The sequence below is a fragment of the Haliotis cracherodii genome, unplaced genomic scaffold (assembly GCF_022045235.1).
Source record: "Haliotis cracherodii isolate W230 unplaced genomic scaffold, xgHalCrac1.p SCAF_17, whole genome shotgun sequence".
NCBI lineage: Eukaryota > Metazoa > Mollusca > Gastropoda > Lepetellida > Haliotidae > Haliotis > Haliotis cracherodii.
This window is the reverse complement of record NW_027266272.1, coordinates 5,986,121-6,008,859: the sequence shown is the minus strand read 5'-3', so window position 1 is coordinate 6,008,859 and position 22,739 is coordinate 5,986,121. Positions and strand designations below refer to the sequence as shown.

At 38.8% G+C, this 22,739-nt stretch overlaps 1 protein-coding gene across 1 annotated transcript; it reads left to right on the top strand.

The window, feature by feature from the left end:
* Positions 1–436: 436 nt before the first annotated feature.
* On the top strand, positions 437–22,537 carry LOC139465134 (uncharacterized). The gene is made up of 15 exons (XM_071246822.1): positions 437–507; positions 10,128–10,196; positions 10,507–10,604; positions 10,830–10,925; positions 12,841–12,963; positions 13,235–13,537; positions 14,062–14,197; positions 15,425–15,644; positions 17,390–18,074; positions 18,286–18,466; positions 19,234–19,351; positions 19,458–19,637; positions 19,883–19,919; positions 20,366–21,902; positions 22,309–22,537. The coding sequence occupies exons 1-14, from the start codon at positions 437–439 to the stop codon at positions 20,674–20,676; spliced, it is 2,628 nt and encodes an 875-aa protein (XP_071102923.1). The 3' UTR covers positions 20,677–21,902; positions 22,309–22,537.
* The last annotated feature ends 202 nt before the right edge of the window (positions 22,538–22,739 follow it).

The following is a 22,739-nucleotide window of genomic DNA, read 5'->3' as shown; positions in this document are numbered from 1 at the left end:
TTAAACTAGTTACCATTGTGCGAGAGCATTTCTGTGTGTAGCTTTCACGTGCAACAAATAATTATAGTTGCACTTTAGGGGAAAGGGTGCTAAAAAGGGGAGAGCAAAAGCCCCCCATACCCCCCCCCCCCCCCCATCCCCATACCCCCTTTATCCCCAATACCCCCCCCCCCCCCACCCCCCACCCCCTTCCAATATCCCCATGCCCGTCTCCATCCAACCCAAACCAAGTAAATTTGTGCACCCGCGGCAGAGACACCATGACCCTAGTCTGTGTGTACATTCTACATTCATCAATGCACGTACACAGAATTACTTCCTTGTCTGTCGCATAAAGCCTGCCTATTCACGGTTAGCAGCAAACAGTCTGCTTTCACCCGATGCGCAGTACATAAGGAAAAGTGTTAGCTTGAGTCAGTTCTACTATGTGTCCAGCATGAAGACAACCTACATCTTTCCGCTGCTGATCCTGGCGGGATTTATCCACCTCAGTGTCCAGTGGAGCGGGTAAGTAACCACTTATCATACGAACACTTTCATGTATCATTCTCTCTGGTATTTGTAGGTCACCTTTTCACACGAGTCACAATTAAAGTTGGGCGTCATACTTTAACTTGCGATAGTTTGGGTACACTGTGTGCTCCTCTGTCGGTTTTCAAAGCTAAAAAATCGTTGAATGCGCACTTTTCTACGACCCTATTTGAATACTCGTGAATACATGTATATGTTACAGAAAACAAGTATAATCAGTGATTAAGTCTAATAACTGAAAATTTCAGTGATTATGTCTAACAACTGATTCACTCGGTGGTTATGTCTAATTACTGATATCTTCAGTAATTAGACATAATCACTGAAATGAACCAAGGGATTTTATACTTGTTTACTGAAAGCATATCCCTGCCTTTTTATAATAACTTGTGAGAAGGCTTCATAATCCTGTCCTAAGCCAATCATCTGTAAACAAACAGAATCATGTGTTGTAACAACATTTGAGAAGGCTTCGCTAGTTGTCCATAGAAATCAAAACACAACATGCTTCTCTTAACAAGCAGAAGCATGTACTAGCCGAAACAACATAACCCTAATTATGTAGTATACACTGTACCTACATGGACCCATTTCACAACCAAGGCCGAAAGACGACATCACTACACTAGTGTAGATGAAGCTACACCCCTGTAATTAGAATTGTTCAGTGTGTGGTCGAAGACAGACTTACATATTCGGAATTTGTCAGTGTGTGGACGAGGACACACAAGCGTAGAGTGTTGTTGTATACAAGCATTTCTTACACACCTGTGGGTGAGAAACCCATTTGAGATAACTGGTATCAAACATATGTGTGAGTTCGAATTCCAGGCCCGTGATAGGCTACTCCACGGTGATGACCTGAGGTGAGATGATGACGGACTATTTTGCTGAGTGTAAGTCATTCATAAGTTGCTCGTGCTTCAGTCGAATGTTCACCTACGTCTGTAGTGAACAACAGGACTGTGTAATTAATAATAAAAATAAACAAATTCGTCCTCGTCTGCGAGTTTGTTTGGTATTATTATAAGTTACATTATCTGTTGTTATGTCAACATTATCGTTTTACAGTGTAACCCCCCTGGATGCCACAGCGACACATATATGTATGTCCCTCCTCTTCAACCCTCACTTCGAAATCGACTAAAATTCAAAATACATCACGCAGACTAATACTCTTCATGTGCACAGTTTTGAATTCTTCTTCTGTTTATCATTTACTGTCATTTTAGGCAATTCAGAATTACTGAAAGTAACTTCTGAAAATTAGATACATTGTAAACCTCGCCAAATCACAATTCACATACATTTTCGAAACAATGGATAAATGGTCTTTGTCATCAATGCAAATTATCTAGATGAAATCATGCGAATTAAATTAGGTATGGAAACGAAAACCGTGCTCGGAAAACTGTACTTGCTGAAATGTAAACAAAGCAAAATTCAGATTTTACACTGTGTTGCATTTTTAGAATTATTATACTAATTATGGAAATACACATATACACATTACAATGATGTGTTAAATTCAACAGAAGCCGTAAAAGTTTCCGTCCTGTGTGACGCCATGGCTGACGCTAAATCACGCACAACGATGACGGTAGTTATCTGCATTCTCTTTGTTACATAGGAAAACATGGTAAACAAATAATAGTACGCAGACTGTCAGAATGTTTCTGATTACTTACGTGAAACATATATGTGTATACGATCCCTCAATCAACGAAAATCCACACGCCATTTTGTAAAAGTCGGTCACTGGTAGTGATGTCATACGGAAGTAAACATTTTTGTACATATTTGGTAATTCCTTTGAGGTGTAAACTGTCAACTTGGAACCCAGCGTGTACTTTGTTTTTGTCTGGTTTGCTTTTTCATCATCGCCTTGATAATCCACAGATATGACGGAAACCTTTTTGTGTAGAGTCACATTATTTATGAGAAGTAAGCAGCACATAGGATTACGTCACTTATGACAGTGGTGTTATGTATTAATGCGCTACTGCAATCATGAGAATAGACAAAATTCATCGGTTCGATGCTAAAGAGGTGCGATTTTTGGGTGTGTAAGAAACAGATAACTGCACTCGTGCCTGTCAGATACCATTGATCTTACATTTCGTTCTTACAAGAAGAAGAAATGTTTATTTAAGTGTCACATATTGTACATAAAACACATTTTAAACAAAAGCAAGTTGCCATTAAAAGTACAATATCCAGCCTCTAGGGCTTATGAGACACTCTTAAAGCATTTAAAACATATAACATTATTAAAAATAAAACACAAAATAAAAATATTATATCCAATGTTGAGACTAGAAGAGATGCACTCTCCTTCTATACATGCTGTGTAATGTGCTTGCTAAAAGCGGCTGTAAAATCACTTCTTGCATCAAATAAGATAATTGCTGAATGCTATTAAAATAATAAAAGTCTTGATTTAATTCAGCTGCCTTGTGTAGTAGTTGATATCTCAGGTCACTGTATACAAAACAATCTATTAAAAAGTGTGATTCATCCTCAATAACATAATTATATTTTTCTGCACAAAATTTACATATTCTATCATTTAAAGGCTTGGAATAGCGGCCTGTTTCGACTAATAGAGGGAGGTTACCACACCTATACTTAGATAAAACACTTCGATAATCCCTTCGCTTCACACATTTCACATAGTGGCTCACATTCACATCAAATTTGAAAAGTCTGAAAGTCCTTAGCTTGTTACCATTTGGTTTGTTCTCATCATCCCACACTTGTTTACACCATGATTCACTATCTTTCTCTTTCAAGATATCCTTCAGTAAGTTCACTTTTTTCTTGTTATTGTCACTGTCACTGATAATCCCATCCACATTTAAGTCTCATATCAGCATTTCAGTTCTTTTATCAAAAGATTTACTTTGATACATTGCCCACTTATGAATAATATTTGGAATTCTGCTATCTGGCATTGATTCACATCTGAAGAATTGTCAAATAATTCTATCTTTTGATCCACATCACTTGATGACCATCCCATATCGCTGCGAATCGCCAAGTTAGATGCATTTTGACCGGTTCCTAGAAAAAATCTACAAGCTTTGTTTTGAATGACTTGCACCTCCCTGTATTTGTTATTCCCCCATATGCCAGCTCCATAGAACAAAACAGGCTTGATAAGGGTATTGTACAACTTGGTATACACTTCATAGGACATCCCACCACAACGTCTAAATTTAGTGTACAATGCAGATAGTGCTCTACTGGCAGATTTACAAAGTTCTTTTACAGTCTTATGCATGTCCATATGTTGATTCAACCAGATGCCCAGGTATCTATAGCTCTCTGTATATGGTACAACATTTAAGCCACATTTAAACTGGTAATCTGAAATGATTGTAGACATGGGTCTGAAATGCACAACTTGTGTTTTCTCACAGTTTATTTCTAACCTCCACTTTCTGCACCATTCACTGAGTATACATAGCATTTTCTGTAGAGAATCTTCATCCGGGGCGATTAATGCTAGGTCATCCGCATATAGGAGAAGAGATAACACATAGTTCTCTATTTCAATTCCACATTGTAAACCTTTCAATTCCTCAGCAAGATCATTGATGTAAATAGAAAATAAAGTTGGGGATAATTTACAGCCTTGTTTAACACCATAATTCACATCAAATAGATCTGTATACAAGTCATTTAATTTAACTGTGCATTGTACATTGTTGTAGAGTGACTGTATATGCATTGAAGAATTTTTCCTTTTATACCACACTTCATAAGCTTGAACCATAAGCATTGCCTGTCAACAGAGTCAAATGCCTTCTTTAGTGGACTTTCTCACATTGATGATGTTGTAAAGTGCATAAACATGATCTATGCAACTGCGATTCTGTCTGAATCCATTCTGCTCTTCTACTAATGTATTATTATCTTCTAACCAGGATTGAATCCTCCTATTTAGGATGTCTGTGTATACCTTACATGGAATAGATAACAGAGTTATTCCTCTATAGCTAAGTGGGTCAAGTGGATCACTATTTGACTTTGGAATAGGATTTATGATTCCTTTATTCCATTCATTAGGTGCAACTGAATTCTAAAAACAAAAGTGTATTAATTTGTGGAGTAGCTTAATACAGCGATTATTTTGTAGGACTTCAGCAGGAATATTATCCAAACCAGCAGCTTTACCTTTCTTGAGATGATTAACAGCTATCGCTCGTTAGATACGTTTTGAAACAACTCGTTGTAAGATCAATGGTATATGACAGACACTCGTGTAGTAATCTCTATATGCAATATGTGTTGGGAAATGCGGATCAGGACACACATATGTTCTCAGGCGTAAAATGTACAGAAAAACGATGGTTTAGCTCCGCCTTGTACAACTGTTAACGGCCAATCAGATGGCGCTGGTCCCCCGACGCACGTGATGCCCAAGGCTTCCTTTAGGGAGCATTAGGCTTCGTATCTCAGGGATGCCTTGCTCTAGTGTTTGTCGCGCGCACTGCAGGGAGACTTGCTGAGGAGTCGGTTTTAGGATATCAAACCTGTTATTTGAATTCAGACACACGCCAAGACGTCAAACCAATCCATGTTACCAAGTTTATTGAGGTAACATATCCGTCCGCTATGCACGTTCATACGTTTTTTCACGAGATGAAATTTTGCAATGACTACCTGCACATTCCTTGGGGAAATCCCAGGGAATTCCCTAGCACGAATCACATGCAGAAGTGTCGTTTCTCATCATTTAGACCCTTTATAATTTTGAACTTTGAGCATACATTGGGATACGTCGGAGAGTTTGATTGCATGCCCGTTCAAGGATACCCTCGGTACAACCCATCCTAGAGAACAAAAACGAAGAAAAGCACATTGAAATCATCGCTGTGACAGTCTACAGCAATCTATGAATTGCCTTAGTATCTTATTGACACATCGTTACAATCTTCTTTCAATGATCGGCCTGTTGATCAGTCATGACTAACACTTGAAATAGCCATTGGTTTATGAACAGCTTCGGAAATAACTCCCGTCACTTGTATCGTATCTGACATTTTGGCGTCTTGTACTTGATGTAAATGTATAACGACGCTCTGTAGTTGTGACTGACATACTGGGGTAGTTCTTAACAGACCTTTCTCATCTGATGGGGATATCATCGTCGTCTACCTTCGTGCAGTTCGCCTACTGGGTTATCAAAACGGCTTTGTGACTTTATGCACCAGTGCGTCGTCTACATGCGCCTACAGTGCAATTTGCCTTCAGTGTTACCAAAACAACCTAATACCGAGAGGTCGATAACATCATAAAATATACAAAGTAATGTTATTGTAAATATCGGAATATGAAGACAGAAATAAGCACCATTTGCAAACAGCGCCCGAGTACGGCAATACATTCCTACATACGCATTTCAGCAATCGCATACATGGGTGGGATGAGTGACTATCTGTATTATCATGATATTGTAGATATACCATATGTTAGTAATATTCGCATTGAATTCTCAGATTAAACTTGAAACCAACCAGTTGCAAGTATTAAAACTCACGGTGTGTTTTAGGGCAGTGTATTACGGTTTCAATAAAGCTATTCATAGAGGATTGTTTTCTCTGCTGTGCTTGAACGATCGCATTCCGAGCGTTATAATCTCCTACCTCGACATTGAAATACATTCCTTTTGTCATAATCATTCAAGGGATTATTTTTACACACTCGATTCATTCCATACTAATCATATTATAAGTAAGTTAGTGAGTTTACGCCGTTTTAAATACATTTCAGAAATATCACGCGGGGACTCTAGAAGTCTGCTTCACACATTTACGCATTCATGGGAAATCGAACCGAGGCCTCCTGCAATACGAGCGAACGCATTAACCACTATGCTACCCTACCGCCCCACAAACTGTAATGCGCCCTATTGATGTACAGTGTATGTGTGACATCTCAAGCGTGTCGATAACTATATAATGCATATATTGACATTGTGTTGGTTATTTCAAGATGACATATCGATACTGCTGTCAAGTGTAGGGTATTGTACGTATAATAAGACACCGAACCCAATGCCGAGATATATTCCGTGCAGTTTCATATGCTATATGTTTTGTGTGAGCAGTTAATTTCCCAGATTTCTCCCAATGGTTTGATCTGTTATGTCACATTATGCGTCTCATAACACTGCTGTGTTGCCGCTCAGTACTTTGTTGAGTCGAATCGCAGAATTGTCACGAACTCCGCACGTCTGACCGTATAGTGACAAGAAAGGCGATTTTATTACGCTTCAGCGGGTGTGATGCACAGGTGCGTGTGTGAGTGACGCTGCTTGTACTCGGCCGTACTGGTACTGGTGTTGGAGGTCGGGGTGGGGTCGTTTTCATGGCATTACATGGTATATCGTGGTACAAGTAGCCTTCAGATAGGTTGATATTGTCCCAGGCTAAGCCAAATAAGTGCAGGTTATACTGCACATGGTTACCAATACTGTACATTTGTGTTGCTTATTGCTCTCTGTGACGTGTTTATAACAAACTGTACATTGTTGCCCCTGTACATTGGTGTTCCATGCTGTACCAGTAATGTCCTCAGTGGCGCTATTACCCATAAAGGTACATGGTATGCTGTAAATTGTTAACTGCATTTTACATTTGTGTCTTAGTGGCGCTATTACCCATGACGGTACATGGTATGCTGTAAATTGTTAACTGCATTGTACATTTGTGTCTTAGTGGCGCTTTCACCCATAAAGGTACATGGTATGCTGTAAATTGTTAACTGCATTTTACATTTGTGTCTTAGTGGCGCTATTACCCATGAAGGTACACCGGTATGCTGTAAAGTGTCAACTGCATTGTACATTTGTGTCTTAGTGGCGCTATTACCAACAGAGGTACATGGTATACTGTAAATTGTTAACTGCATTTTACATTTGTGTCTCAGTGGCGCTATTACCAACAGAGGTACATGGTATGCTGTAAATTGTTAACTGCATTTTACATTTGTGTCTCAGTGGCGCTATTACCAACAGAGGGACATGGTAAACTGTAAATTGTTAACTGCATTGTACATCTGTGTCTCAGTGGCGCTATTACCAACAGAGGTACATGGTATGCTGTAAAGTGTCAACTGCATTGTACATTTGTGTCCTCAGTGACGCGCTTTTAGGGCATTGCCTAAAAGTCGGATCGAACACTTCTGATAGAAATTTTATTAAGAAAATACAGTAAAAGTGCTTGACTTTAACGGATCAGTTTTCTTCTTTTAAATGCGATGTACTGTGATATATAAAGTGGTATATAGGTAGGTCGAATACTAATCTATAGATGTAAACACATTATATGTTACGTCTATGTGTTTGAAGGTGATTTTGACAGCCCGTGCTAAGTCGGACCCAACACAAGTCAAACACTTCTGATAGAGACTATGTTGAGAATGTAGAGGGAAAAGGGCTTCGCTTTGAGCACCTTGTTTTCTTTAAATAACGCAATAAATAGGTACATATGTATTGCCTCAACTAAAGGCCGGGGGTGTATTACCTCAACTGAATGGGATGTATTACCTCAACTGATGGGGATGTATTACCTCAACTGAAGGGGCTGTATTACCTCAACCGAATGGGATGTATTACCTCAACTACATGGAATGCATTTCCTGCTCTGAATGAGATGTATTAACCGCATGTAAGGGGATTTATTACCTCAACTGAAGGGGTGTATTACCTCCATTGAAGGGGATGTATTACCTCAACTGAAGGGGATGTATTACCTCAACTGAATGGGGTGTATTCCCTCAACTGAATGGAATGCATTTCCTGCTCTGAATTAGATGTATTACCTGCATTGAAGGGGATGTATTACCTCAACCGATGGGGATGTATTACTCAACTGAAGAGGATGTTTTACCTCAACTGAATGGGATGTATTACAGCAACTGAATGGGGTGTATTACCTCAACTGAATGAAATGCATTTCCTGCACTGAATGAGATGTATTACCCGCATTGAATAGGATGTATTACCTCAAGTGAATGGATGTATTACCTCAAGTGAATGGGATGTATTACTCGCATTGAATGGGATGTATTACCTCAACTGAAGGGGATGTATTACCTCAACTGAAGGGGATGTATTACCTCAACTGAATTGGTCGCATTACCTCAACTGAATGGGATGTATTACCTGCATTAAGTGGGATATATTACCTCAACTGCATGGGTCGCATTACCTCAACTGAATGTGATGTATTACCTCAACTGAATGGAATGCATTTCCTGCACTGAATGGAATGTATTACCCGCATTGACGGGGATGCATTACCTCAACTGAATGGGATGTATTACCTCAACTGAATTGGGATTCTTTCATGTGCTGCATGGGATGTACAGCTGCTGAACAAATGTTTGTTACATTGCTATGAATACATGGCTATTAGGACTTTACACATATTACAAGTATATTAATACTTTTATTGCAGCACTATTTGGTATCAGAAGAAAGTACATTCAATAAGGAGTATTTCGCTTTTCGTAGTGCCTTTATTCCTTTAGGCATCGATTCCAAGAGACTGCGACGGGTATCTTTTGAGACAGAATACCAATATTTCTTTACCAAATTCCAGAGCTCCTGGCTTGATGTAGGCATTTTCTTAGCGACTCTCTTGCCAATAATGTCCCAGAGAGTCTCAATAGGGCTCATGTCAGGGGAATTACCAGGCTATTCCAACAACGGTATGTTTCTGCCAAAACCACACGAGTGCTCTTGGAAAAATGGGCAGGGGTTTTATCTTGCTGAAATATAAGTTTTTTACTCGGAAATACAAGGCATTCACACTGTGTTTTGAGGCCATTGATGATCTCAGTCTGATATTTCTGGGCATTAAGAGTACCATGCACCTTTTTAAGAATTCAGGTACCATTTGCTGATATGAGTCCCCAAACATGAACCTGGGGTGGGTGTTTTACGGTCACCTGTGAACAATAACTGCGGTATCTCTCATTTTGGAGACGTCTTACTTTCATCCTACTACTACTACTACTTACGAAAACATCTGAAAAAAGATTCGTCGGAGAAAAGTACACGGTTTCAATCTGTCACTCTGAAATGTGCGTGTGCTCTTGCCCAGTCCTGTCTCAATTGTCTCTGCCTTGCATTCAGAAGGGGTTTTCTACAAGGGACGTTACACTTTATATACTTTAAATGAAGGAATAAATGTTTTAGGCAGCACACGTGACGTCACAAAATTAAAAAGTTTTACGATCTTATAAGTAATAATAAGATATATACATGATAAAAATGGGAACTTAACCATATCTTTCACTCTCAATCTTACTTACAGGGTGGTGCTTTAACTTAGTGTTTGAATATATACGTACCAGAAAACTTATCAACAATATACATCTTGTCTTATCTTGTCTTTTGTGGCTCTATGAATTCAACTATCATCGTCATAAATATATTACAACTTCGATTATTTAATTATTATTTCCTCGTCAAAATAAGATAGGTATTTGGTGTTTAGTATACATGAGTATTGAGTGTAACCTTGTTTCTATTGTAACCATGTAATTAAGAGACATTCATTATCTATACGTCTTTGTTTCAGAAACTTTTGTTCTCGTACAATCTGTAGTTACAGACGTGAGTTACGATGTGTGTATCGGACCTGGCTGGGGTAAGTGCACCCTGTGCATGTGATAACAATCATTAACACAATTAGTTATATGGTGAAAAATAACCTGCAAATTAATTCATTATTTGTTCCACTAGTTAACTTTGATTACACAATTAAATTATCCCTACACAACATTCCTAGCGTTTGCAGCACCTTGCTCTATTAATGGTTTATAGTATATTAACAGTATCAAAATATTTGCTTTATATATACTTATGACAAAAAAGTGAAAACTTACGGTGCCTGTAGTTTAGCATGTGGTATATGTTTTTTGTCATCAATGTGACGGTATTCTGCTTCCTTTGTTCAGCTGCTGCGCATGGAGATGGTACTGGGTGCCGGATTATCGGGTGCAATATTTCTGCTGCACTGGCTGGACAACCTCCTCTTACCAGAACTGTAACCGACGTAAGTCCGGTCCCTGTTTGTAGCACGTTATCACACTGTACTTAACTTCTCACAAGCACATTATTCATTGATTGAAGTCAGTGAGGATCATGGCAATTCCAAATGGACTAAAAGAACCTGAGCATGCAACATGCATGCTGTCGTTAATATACGTATTTTATTGTTGTTTGTATTTCAGTCAGGCCGCAGTGAGGATAATGTATTAGTTTGGTTTTGTATTTCCAGCAATCTGCAACCCTTCCTGTAAGAACGGAGGTACCTGTGTGCGACCCAACACCTGTCGGTGTAATGATGGAGTGGTAGGACCGACGTGCAACACGTGTACGTATCGATAATGTAATATTGTGACACCCTATTGAGTACAACCTCTAGCAGGAGACACTTAAAATAGTGAAATTGTTTTCTGCAATTGTTTTCATAAGTGAATTGAATACTTACTGACACTACAGAAGATTCACAGTGATGAAATCAGTTATTTTCTAAAGGACAAGGTTTTGCCTGATCTTTTGAACAGACGCCTGTTGCCATGACAGGGATTATTTTACAATCGGAAATGTCACTGTGTGCATATTGCTAAGGTCATATCCTTCAAACAAAACCATATCCGTTATCCTGGCAAGGACTAAAGAGAGGAGACTCTAGAATTTTTTCTTCAGCCACTGCAAACTGAAAATTATTTCATCTTCAAAATCGGTCTCCATGTCATGACATGTTTTTGAAACATGCCTGCTCGCGCGAATATCAAGGACCAACGCAACGTGCAGTTCCTTACTTTGAGATTGCCACAAGTCGCAAGTTGGCAATCTTACTGCATGTCTGATCTGATCTGAAGCTCACAAATCCCAATTTGCGTATACTATCCCGGGGATTACTATCCCAGGTATTGCTGGTAGATATCCTGGTACTTCCTGTTCACATTAAGCCATTTTTATGATCATGTCATTCAGCTTACAATACCAGGTCTTCAGGTCACAATAGCCTGAAGCTTATGGAGCTTGTTATCTGAGTTGTGTAGGATTGATTCTGAAGTACATATACCCGTTCTATCCTTGATCTTGTATACAAAATGTCCTATCCTAGAGGTCATCATCCCAATTATAGCAGGACCTACCTTCAAGTTTACCTGATGGCAATTCTGCAGGTTCTGTACTGGAACTTACTGTTTCACATCTTACGTCCTTTCCTTAGAAATACTATCTCTAGTTTACAGTCTAAACTCTGAAGGTTCTGTCATTGATCTGTCCATAACACGTGTGCATGCACTATCATTCTGAAAGTCCTCTACTGGAGTTCCCTTGTAACACCTCCGTAAACTTAGAACGACGAGCCGTAGTGGTGGCAAAGAGTGGTTTCTTTATTAACACCGTAGAACTACAGAACCGGGCGATTAGTAGTTGCAGAGTCGAACATAGGAAGTCACGTTGACACTTGGGCAGCTGAGGGCTGGACTGGCTGGTCAGTTCTCGTCTCTCCTTGTCCCTGGTTTTCCTCTCTTCTACTGAGACTGCGCTCCTCCGATGGTTTGCCGGTTCTCCCTTGTTAACACAACCTGCCTGCTGTTAAAGGCAGCTGGACGATTATTCTGCTGAGCTAGTCAGATCTGATTAACTTGACAGTCGCTATGTCAACAATTATGTTGTTTACATAAGCACTTGACATTGACATGTCAGCCATCAGTGTTAGGCTGCTTATATAAGTACGTCAGCGGACCAATTATTATTCTGCTGAGTTTGTCAATTATACAGTACAGTTGCACGACTATTCAGTGCAGTTGTTAGGCTCACAAAATGTCCATGGCAAATAGTGTATCCCAAGTCTGCAGATCCTGTCCTTTATTTGTCATCACAAGCCATATATCCTGGATCGAACCAAATAAAGTCTGAAAGTCCGTTCCTGGAACCTACCACCTCATGGGTACAAAGTGATTTCGGGAAGGGTTAGAGGGTTGCTGGGCTGGATGGAGTTTTGATGGGTCTGGGTCTGTGCCGACCTTCAAATATGATTGCAAATCCGCCTCCCTGATTACCCTTTCTCCCGTGCAAATCCGGTCCAACCAATCACCAGTCTAGACAGGTTAAACCGCAGATTAGAAGTGCGAGAGAAAGTGAATAGCAGGAAACTGACCGACTTTTAATGACCAAACCCAATATTTATTCATTTTTATCTTATCTTATCAATGATATTTAATCATATGTCATCTGGTTCTATATTTAGTATTGATTTTGTATTATTTCAGTGGTATGTAACTACGTGCGGCCCTGTTTCCCCGGTATCTGTACCCCAGGCACCAGTGTCAACTGTGACTGTTCATCGGGATTCCAGTCTCTATCAAGCAGCCCGAGTGACTATTGTATAAAATGTACTGGTTCATTATTTGTACATAGTTCTAAAATGCAACGACAATTACGCCCACCGCCATATTCCTCCAACCACAAAGTACAAACTTATAAAAGGGCTCTGCCGTCGTTCTCTAAAGGAATCATTCCTTTACCAATACCATTTACTTGACATAACTGGACATAATTGATAGAATCCAAATTACAAAGTAAAAACAGTGTGATGATGCACTGATTAACTAGCGAAGGAATGCCCGTGATCATTGTAAATCTAGCTTTACATTTTTGTTTCAGTGGAATCAACCCAGAAGCCAGAGATATTTGAGATAGGTGCCAGATTGTCCTTCTGGCCGAGGGGTACCGGGATGCCGACTAGGGAGAAGTATTCTTTGTACGTGGACTCAACCATGTCCAGTGTATCCGACTCCGTGTGGACAAACAGGGAAAGATTTAACTGGGTGAACGTCACAGCGTCTGCTCATTACATGGCTTCAAACCTACCTGAGTCACCTGCCTTCATCAAGAGATATGGCATCGGCATTGCTAAGGCTGAAGTAGACATTCACCATGAGAAGCTGCCTTCGACGGGTGAGAACGGTTCATGGTATATGCTGATCAAGGAATATCGTAATAAGATCTTAAAAGACATATGAATTACAGTTGTTACCAATAAAATCATTTTATTTCGTTTTCGCGGTTTTACTCCTAATTTCACTGTGTCACTAAATATAATTATCACATATTTGGGCATAAACATATGTCATAAGACAGAGGTCCAAAGTTGTCCATTACAATATTAACATATTATATTAAGACTATCAATACACTATTCCGAAGAGACAACACCTTCCTGATCAATACTATCATTGCGTTACATTCTGAGCGTGTTCATTACGGACGCTTGTAGGGTTGATAACACGGTGCTAAAACGAGCTATGATTCTCTCACAGGTCCAAAGCAATCTTCATCAGCGGAATAAAACATCATTAGAAATAGTATTGATATTGTATCAGAAACCCGATACTTTAAAACATATCTAACCAAATTTCCCTGAAGTGTTCAATTAATACTAAAGTTAATAACTGTTAAAAATACCTTCTTTCTCACCATCTTTCTTCCAGGGTCAACTCCTGTTGTCAGTCTTGACACAACTCTGCCCTGTACACCGGAAGTGTCTGATCTCAATCCCACCTCCGACACCTACTACTGTAATATTACCAAAACGGACTATGACAGATCTCTGGAAAATGGAGACAGGTAAGCTGTTTACTCTATTTGTCAACGGTTGGAAGGTTAACATCATCATCGTTAATAGTTTTCATGAACATTTTCTGACATCGCTAAGAGCGATTGATTATTATTACAAGACTCATTTAATCATAACGTGTGCTCACTGTGAGAAGGAAGTATACTATGAAATAGTGAAAATCTATTGGGGACTTAAAAATGGTATATTCAGTGACTTAAATGTGACAATATTTTTATGCGTGAACATGTCCTGTAATCAGCAAACCTTTTTAAGAATGATTAAATCAGTTTTTGTTCGTGACTTCAGAATTTGATAAGATCATTTGATGATAAAATAGTTTTTTAAAGCTTAGTTTTGTAATCCTAGTCTATAGCGCAACACATCGTGCAGGTTTGGGTTCCTTACTATGTTGTCAAATCAAATAATAATTACCTGAGATAATATCCTCCAAACTAACTCCAATATATTGAGGCAAAATTCTTTTCACTAAACTTACTAGTCCCTCTGTCCTTGTATACAAAGGAGGCCAGTAGCCAAGGACGCTGCAATTCGCAGTGTGTACCTGAGTTGCTTGAGTTGTGCTAGGATCAGCTTCCTGTTGGTTCAAAGTCCCCATGCACCCTGCTAGTAATCCAAAACCTTAATCGTGCTGGTCGCTTCCGATATGCGCCACTTTCGAAGTAATCGTCAAACGTTTAAACTCAGTAAAAAGAAACAGGTTCCTTCACTTACTTTTCTATCTTTAAACATATTCGACTCCAGGAAATGCACTTACGGACATCATCCAAGCATATGCGTGCACATGCGTGGTTCCTTCAAGTATATATGTGCACATGTGTGGTTCTTGCAAGTCTGTGTGTGCATATGCGAGGTTCTTGCAAGTCTGTGTGTGCATGTGCGTGGTTCTTGCAAGTCTGTGTGTGCAATTTGTAAACTTAAAACAGATTGTACACTGATACCCATTTGGAAGTCATTAGGTCATTTAATCAAATGATAATTTTCATATTTTTTTCAAAATGTGAAAGGTGAAATAAAACATTTGATGATTTTCACCATGAATAAAAATGGCCTGAATATCTATAGGAAGAGGTCGTGTATTATTGACGGAAATAGCATCATGACATGTTAGCTGGGTCAACATGTTTATTGTATACATTTTGAACATGTTGAGATAAAAAGAATAGCACGTCCACCTTAAAAATCGTTATGCACATCTATTCTTTTCTCAACTTCAGACTGGCTTTAACATTCAAGACATGGAGTGGAGGTTACCGAGAACTCCAGGAATTAACTGTAAGCGGCCTGAGAGACAGGGGGAACCAGACTTACACAGGACATATGGTTGAACAGTCAATGGAGTTCCGTTTTGACTTCACCAAACCAACTCACAGCTGCCTGGGGTCAGGGTCATCCTGTACAGATAGACCATTTTCATTGAACCAAGATGTGACGAAGGTAACAATCATTATTTGTAAAGAAAAGGCACCAATCAAACTTGCAGACAACTGTAAACACAGATTTGATATAATAGGGTCTTTTTCGCACCGACTATATTTCTAGGTTTGTCAGCACCTTACCCGAGCAAGTAGGTTGAACCAAAGTGGTAAACGTCAGAGACATACATCACCGTGCGCTTACCTACGAAGTGAGTTTGACAGGCATATGGATATAACTGGAATATTGTTGAAAGCAGTATTTGAACCAACTCACTCGCTCAAATGGTATTTGACTTTGTTTTGCTGATACAGCCAAAGGGATGACAAGTTTGTGACAGTAGACAAATATTAATTCATTATATATCTCACTTTGTCAATTTGTAGCAAAATGCTATTTAAAGTTTATAGGATACATTTGATATCATTTATGAGGCATCATAACAAATTGCTATGAAAAACGCGTGTCTCCATACTTGCATGGAACTTAATTGGCTTATCTTAAACTGCTGACCTTTCTGGTCGTACATGTACGTTTGATTCATTCATTCATCCACATATTCATAATTACGAAGACTTTATAGCTTTATTCATTGAATCCAAATTGTTATTTATACAAATTCATCATAAATTACATTAATTAAATTTCCTATAAAATTGGGGACCCGTGAAAATCCGGGGTAGAATAGGTCTTCAGCAACCAATTGCTTGCTGTGAAAGCCACTATGCTTGTCGAAAGAGGCGACTAACGGGATCGCCAACTTGTCTGATATTCGCGTGCAATGCCCTCCCAGCGACCAGTCTCAATTGGCAAATTGTTATTTAAGGTTTTGAATAAATATTTCTGATGATAAGAGAAGATATTGTTCAAGTTTAAATTTAGTTATTTTAAATTCTATAATTGCAAGCCTTGGAGCCTGTAGCTAAAATTTTGAATAAATTGATCTTCTAAAATGTTTTCAAATTTGAGACTAACCAGTCGTGACTTCCAGCATCGAGTTGATTTAAAACTACAGAAAGACCACACCTGTTTAATAAGCTCTTGTTGAACTCCATTCAATTGTTCTTATTGTTATTGGTATGAGTTATAGAATTAATGTATTTCAATATTAGAGTCATTCTCTTATATATGGTTATACTTATTGGAAACCTCCAAAATTCACCATACAACAATCTGGTGTTGAGTTTCTAAGATTGAGGCAAGTTTAATTAATTTCAAATGTACTCTTTCCAATACTGAATGGTTTTTTTTGGTATCCCAAAGTTTCACAACCATAGGTTAAAATAGGCAAGAGTAGTACACCAAAGGCTTTGAGAAGACAATCAAGAGGTAAATGTAAATTCCGTGGTCTTTTTTATAAACTCTATCGGCGAGATTTTAAATTGCACAAACAAAACGTATCCCAGTTGCGTGGATCGATGCTGATGATGTCAATCACTGGATTGTCTGGTCCAATATTGCTGAGTGTGGCGTTAAACAACAAACAAGCAAAACATATAAAATTGGATGTTCTAGGTGCAAACAGAATATAATCGCTTATGAAAATTAATATATCGAAAGTGAAAACGGACGAATTCTGAACTACTGTAAATTGTATGGTTGAATAGATGAGAAGATATAACTATGAAGAGACTCGGACAGCAAGATGTAGACATTCTACAACGTTCCCTTTGCTTCCTTAATAAATCAATAATATTCTAATTTAAAATGAAGTAAAGGTACAGTACCAATACAGGTATGTCCCACGGAAATAATTTCATTCTCAGAATGCAATAAGTCTCCGCTGGTCCAACTGGACTGATGTTCCTTCTGGCATGCACCGCTACGCCTGGGAAGTGTTCAAACTACAGGTGGACGGGAATCAGGTGCTGAAGGAGTTTAAACCCTTGAGGCCCATACATGGTCCTATTGAAGTCAATCAGTCATCATCGGCCTCCAACTCCTTCCAGGCCACCTACACACCTTCACAGCCTGGAGTTTACTCCTTCATCCTGGAGGCCTCCGACAAGGCCAATAACTCTATCTTTGTAAGGAGAATCGCCATATACGACCCTGTTTCTAATGTTACCATAGATACTAGAGCAGATAACCGTCTGTACATATCATCAGCTGATCCTAATGAGGGATACAACTGGCAAGATGATCCTTCTCGCGATATCAAGGTTACATGGACCAACCACTTTGTGAACCTGATGCATGAGGAGGGCAAGTGGTTGAACCAAGTCCTCGCCTACCCCCCACAGCTCGAGGACTTCTTGAAGGACATGAGAAGAGACTCCGGACAGGATGACCACGAAGGACAGAGGACAGTAGACGCAATACCAAACAAGAGAGGTGTTGTCAAGTTTGAGATTGCTCATGCGAAGGACAGCAATGCCGGTGTGAACCAGACGGAACCAACCACAGGTTGGGTGGATGTAGGACTCAGTGAAACATACACCATGCCTGCAGGTAACTTATTCAACTCAGTATTGTTATTTTGTAACTTATTATCATATTGTCGACGACACACAGTTATTTTATATCTGGCGGTCAAGGTGTGCTTCAAAACTATATTTAACGAGGCAAAAAATGCGTCTGTTATCTCAGTAAATTAATGTATCAATATCACGTAAATGTCCTTTTCGTTCTGAAATAATGTACATAAATATATGACTGATAGGTTCACTCGGGGGTGCACTGACGAACCACGACACAGTCACAGTTTGGGTGAGAGCTACAGATGTCCTAGGTAACACCCGGATAGATTCCACCAGGGTTAACTTTGATGATACACCACCTGAAGTCGAGCAGCCTGTGTTCCGGAGGAACATCCAGACCAACAAGGTTCCATTTAGTTCAACGTGAGTAGTTGCATACATACTCATTTGGTATCTGTCCATTTTAACACATTTTGTGTTGTTTGTTAGTTCACCAGCAGGGCATATTGTTCGTCGCCTGTTTTGTGTCCGTTCTTCTGTTAAGCTCCGACTAATGATGATCTTACGGAATCTTCCTCTCAAACGCGGGGTGGTCTCGGAATCGAAATTATTTGTTGATGTGAAGTAACTCACATTAATTAGATTTCCTTTCATTCCGGGAGGAGATACTTTATACATATTCATACTTATAAAGTCTTAAAACGTTTAGAACCACCACGTTACTTCAAATTGTCATTGGCATTGGATTAACTTTTTGTTAAATGTTCTACAATTGTCTGGGCATCTGTATCCTTCTCCCAGAGCTGATAGTTTGGTGGGATATACTTACAGTTAACAAAGAGATTTGGTTTTAAAACATCGTTTTGGCGATCAACTGCAAATAACGTTTGCTATTGTGGGCTGTTTCGAATATGAAAAACCCTTCATCATACAAAATATTTATATTTACTGTTTTTTGCCTTAACAATAGAATACGATTACAATCATATGATACCATGCCCTTTTTAATTTTAGATTTCAAAAGGTCGTTGCGGCTGCAAAAACGATTCCGTTATTTTTCTTAATCATTTCATATTACATTCAGCTCACATTGACCGTTCCTGCTGAACAACAGTGCCTTGATCTTTCTGTTTGTCTTACGGCTTTATTCTAAACAAATAATCAACAATGTCTATATCCTTTTATTTCAGTGTTGAAGTCAATGTTCGGGACATGCAGAGTGGTGTGAAACATGTGAACCTTTTCGTAAGGAAAGTGAGCAACAATCTAATGATTGTTAATGAAACTTTGCCTCTCAGAACCATTGATGTAAGTACATGGAGTAAAGCGTTTGACACTTACTGTTCCTCATAACGAAATTGCAACACATTTCATTTCCACCCGCTGTATCATTTTAACACAACTTTCTCCACAGTCGTGTAAGGGCTTTACAACGTGTTACTGTACCACCGTCAATCCAGTCTGCTTCAACAAGAAGCAGTTTCTGCCCATCAGCAACTGCTGGTTAAAACACCCAATGTTGGAAGGACAGACGGTGACTATGGACATGGATTTTGTGAACATGGCGGGCATCCATACAACAAAGAGCTTCACTGTGAGTGTGGTTAATTTCAGTTTTGGATGCTGGACAATTTATAATGATACAATTTGTTCTAATCTGTGACATAAAAAAAGGATTTGGGGATTATGCAAACCAATACGATGTCCATGCAGGCATGCAATACAATTAAAAATGAAATAAATTTTTAAAAACAATATCATAGTATGTATCTATGTTGACTGTTAATTTGATCCAATATTTGCTATGTTCTATTAATGTAGCACTTATCTTTATTACAGGTGGATAAACTAGATACACTGAATGGAACACAAGGATGTAAGTAGGGTGTTAATGTGATTGCGATTTAAGGTCAACATTTTGTTTCCAAGTTAAATACAAAGGACGAAGGTTTACTGTGAATAACAGTATCATGTCAGCGCGCTTTTGAAACTCAGGCTACCTAGCAACAAAAAGTATGTCAGATGCAATTCCCTATTTTGACTTGTTTCCGTGTTTGTTAAGTTCAACTCTAGGCTTTCCTTTTTATGTTTGTGTGACGGATACCACTGGTAGGACAAGATACGCTCACCCTATTGCGAAAACCTGTTATCATTATTATTAAATAGCGCTTCAAACACATGCTTATGGAATAATGGGAATTGTAGAATGGACTCCGTTACTATTTGAAAGCATATTACTCAGTATTATTTCAATGTCTTGGACTCGTGATGGTGCCAGTATTTATGACATATCTAGGTTTCCTCTTTTTTTATTCATCTCAGCGCTAGCACCCGTAAACGTGACTGTCACAAAGACAGAAGCGAACTTAGTGACTGTGACGTGGAAACACTCCTTCAGCTGCTACAACCGGACAGAAATGTGGATCAGCTACGAGGTGAATGGACAGACGGTGATGACCCTACTGCACAAGACAGCGACCTCCCACACTCTGGTCGGCCTCCAGCCGGACACAACCTACACCATCGTGGTCATCTCCCAGTATGGGGAGTTCAAGAGCAGGGCTTTCCCGGTGACCGCTACAACAGGTAACAGTTTTAGTGTTTGTGAAGCCTTTGCGCAAATGTATATCTGATTGGGTGGGGTGTTGAAGAAGAATAAACTCAATGCATCAGCCACCTCTGTGGTCTTCCAGTCAGGAACAGTCTCTACTTTTGAACTCATCTCTTAGAACGGGAAGGTCTTTTCGTTCTGTAATGTTAAGAACCCAATATTTTGTTCTTCTGCATTGCTAACCATGATTTGAAGTAAAGATACATGAATAAACGTAATTAATTAATACATTTGTGTTTACTGCAAATGTGTCTATCTGCTCACATATGGAGTTAAAGTTTTAGAACTTCTTACCAATTTTACCAAGTTCATCAAATTATTATATTTTGATAATGGTATCATAGTTTACTGCTGCATGCGATTGTTTGTGCATGTATATTGTCAGACTACCTTCTTACATATGTTTGTGTGATCGGTGCGTGTGATGGTCTGTAGAGCATGTGTGTCGCTGTGGTTAAAAGTGAGTGTTTGGTCTGTGAGATATCAGCTTTCAGCTTGGGACACCTTACACTATCCAAAGTGTCAACATGCAGCTGTGACGTTTACGACAGGTAACAATTATAATTATTGTAAAGTATTACTTACATAAGAATAAACTAAAATCCTCCTTAATTCAATCTTTTGATAATTAATTCATATTGTGTAAATATTTGTAACCAAATGATGCCATATCTGTTATTTATATTTTCAGCATATGGATAAACAGATGATTTCTTCACAACATAGTTTTTCTTTGAAGGTGTTGAGGAATCAAAACATGTATCTATGAAACGCACTTATGATCTTCAGATGTGGAATTTCACTTCCTCTAAATGGAATATTGTTCCCAATAACAAGAAGGATGTAGTGCTTTTAATCTTATAACCACATTAGCTTGTATCTCTAATGTGATTTTATTATGTTATTAATGTATTATTGGTAATCGATGTTCAAAATGGTAGACATAGATTGACACAATAGTAAGATGTATTTGCAAACCCTCTATACATTCACGCTATACCATATCATCGCAGAGAACCGAGCATTGGTCCAAAGCTGTGTTTTATAATTTGCATTCATTACTGACATATTTCAGGTTAATTACATGTTTCCAGTCAACGTGATAGGTGTCATTCTTAGCACCGTGGGTTTGATTTCACTGGTCCAGATCTTACAGAGGGGATATCAACTATGTGACATGTCGGTGGTGGATAGCCGGATGGGCGATGGATGCCAGGCAATAAGAACTCAAAGCTGGTCGTCAAACTGGTGAACAAATCTTGATAAACATTTTAATTTTTGAACTCTCAGTACAACAAAGAAATTATGATTAGCTCTCTTCTGTCCACTTCATGTCTATATTTGCAGGTTGCAGAACAATTAACATTGTATATTCCGCTTTTATTTGGCCGAAATACTGTAGTAACTTTTGCAAGAGTATATTTTAAGTTAACTGGAGTTTCTTCACACTAGAAAACGCCTTTGTCCAATGATAAGTTGATGATCAGAAATGATATATTTTGCCTCAGGAATACTGTTAGTCTTTGGGGCTATGTTTTGTATACACATGGCATTTTATAACATAGTTTTGACTTGAAATCAAATATGCAATCCTCGTGTACAACATGATATATATGAGGAGAAATTGACTAATGTAGTTGCATTGTCTTTCCAGACCAGACACGACTCCAAGATACTACACAACTTTAGGCCAATCTTGTTGTCTTGACTGCTGCTAGAGGCACCAGGACGATAGTGACCGATGGGGCTCTGACAAGAAAAATATATTGACAATTTGCACCGGCTAATATATGGATATAATTTGGGGATAATTATCTATCTCTTCTCCATTTTGTGATATGACAAGCATTTACCTTCAGTATTGTTAGTGCAAATAAATTTGTAAAGACACGTTCTTACCTTGTCATTAAACCGAATTCTTGGTGTTGATATCACATGTAGCAAATCAAGGTCAAGTTTAACATTTTGTGTTAGAGTTTCATCACGTAACAAAACTTCCAGGGACTGTTTATTGTGTAACAAGCATGCCTTTGATTATGATAATCACATCATATTACATTGTGAAGCTCTACTGCAGGAAAGAAA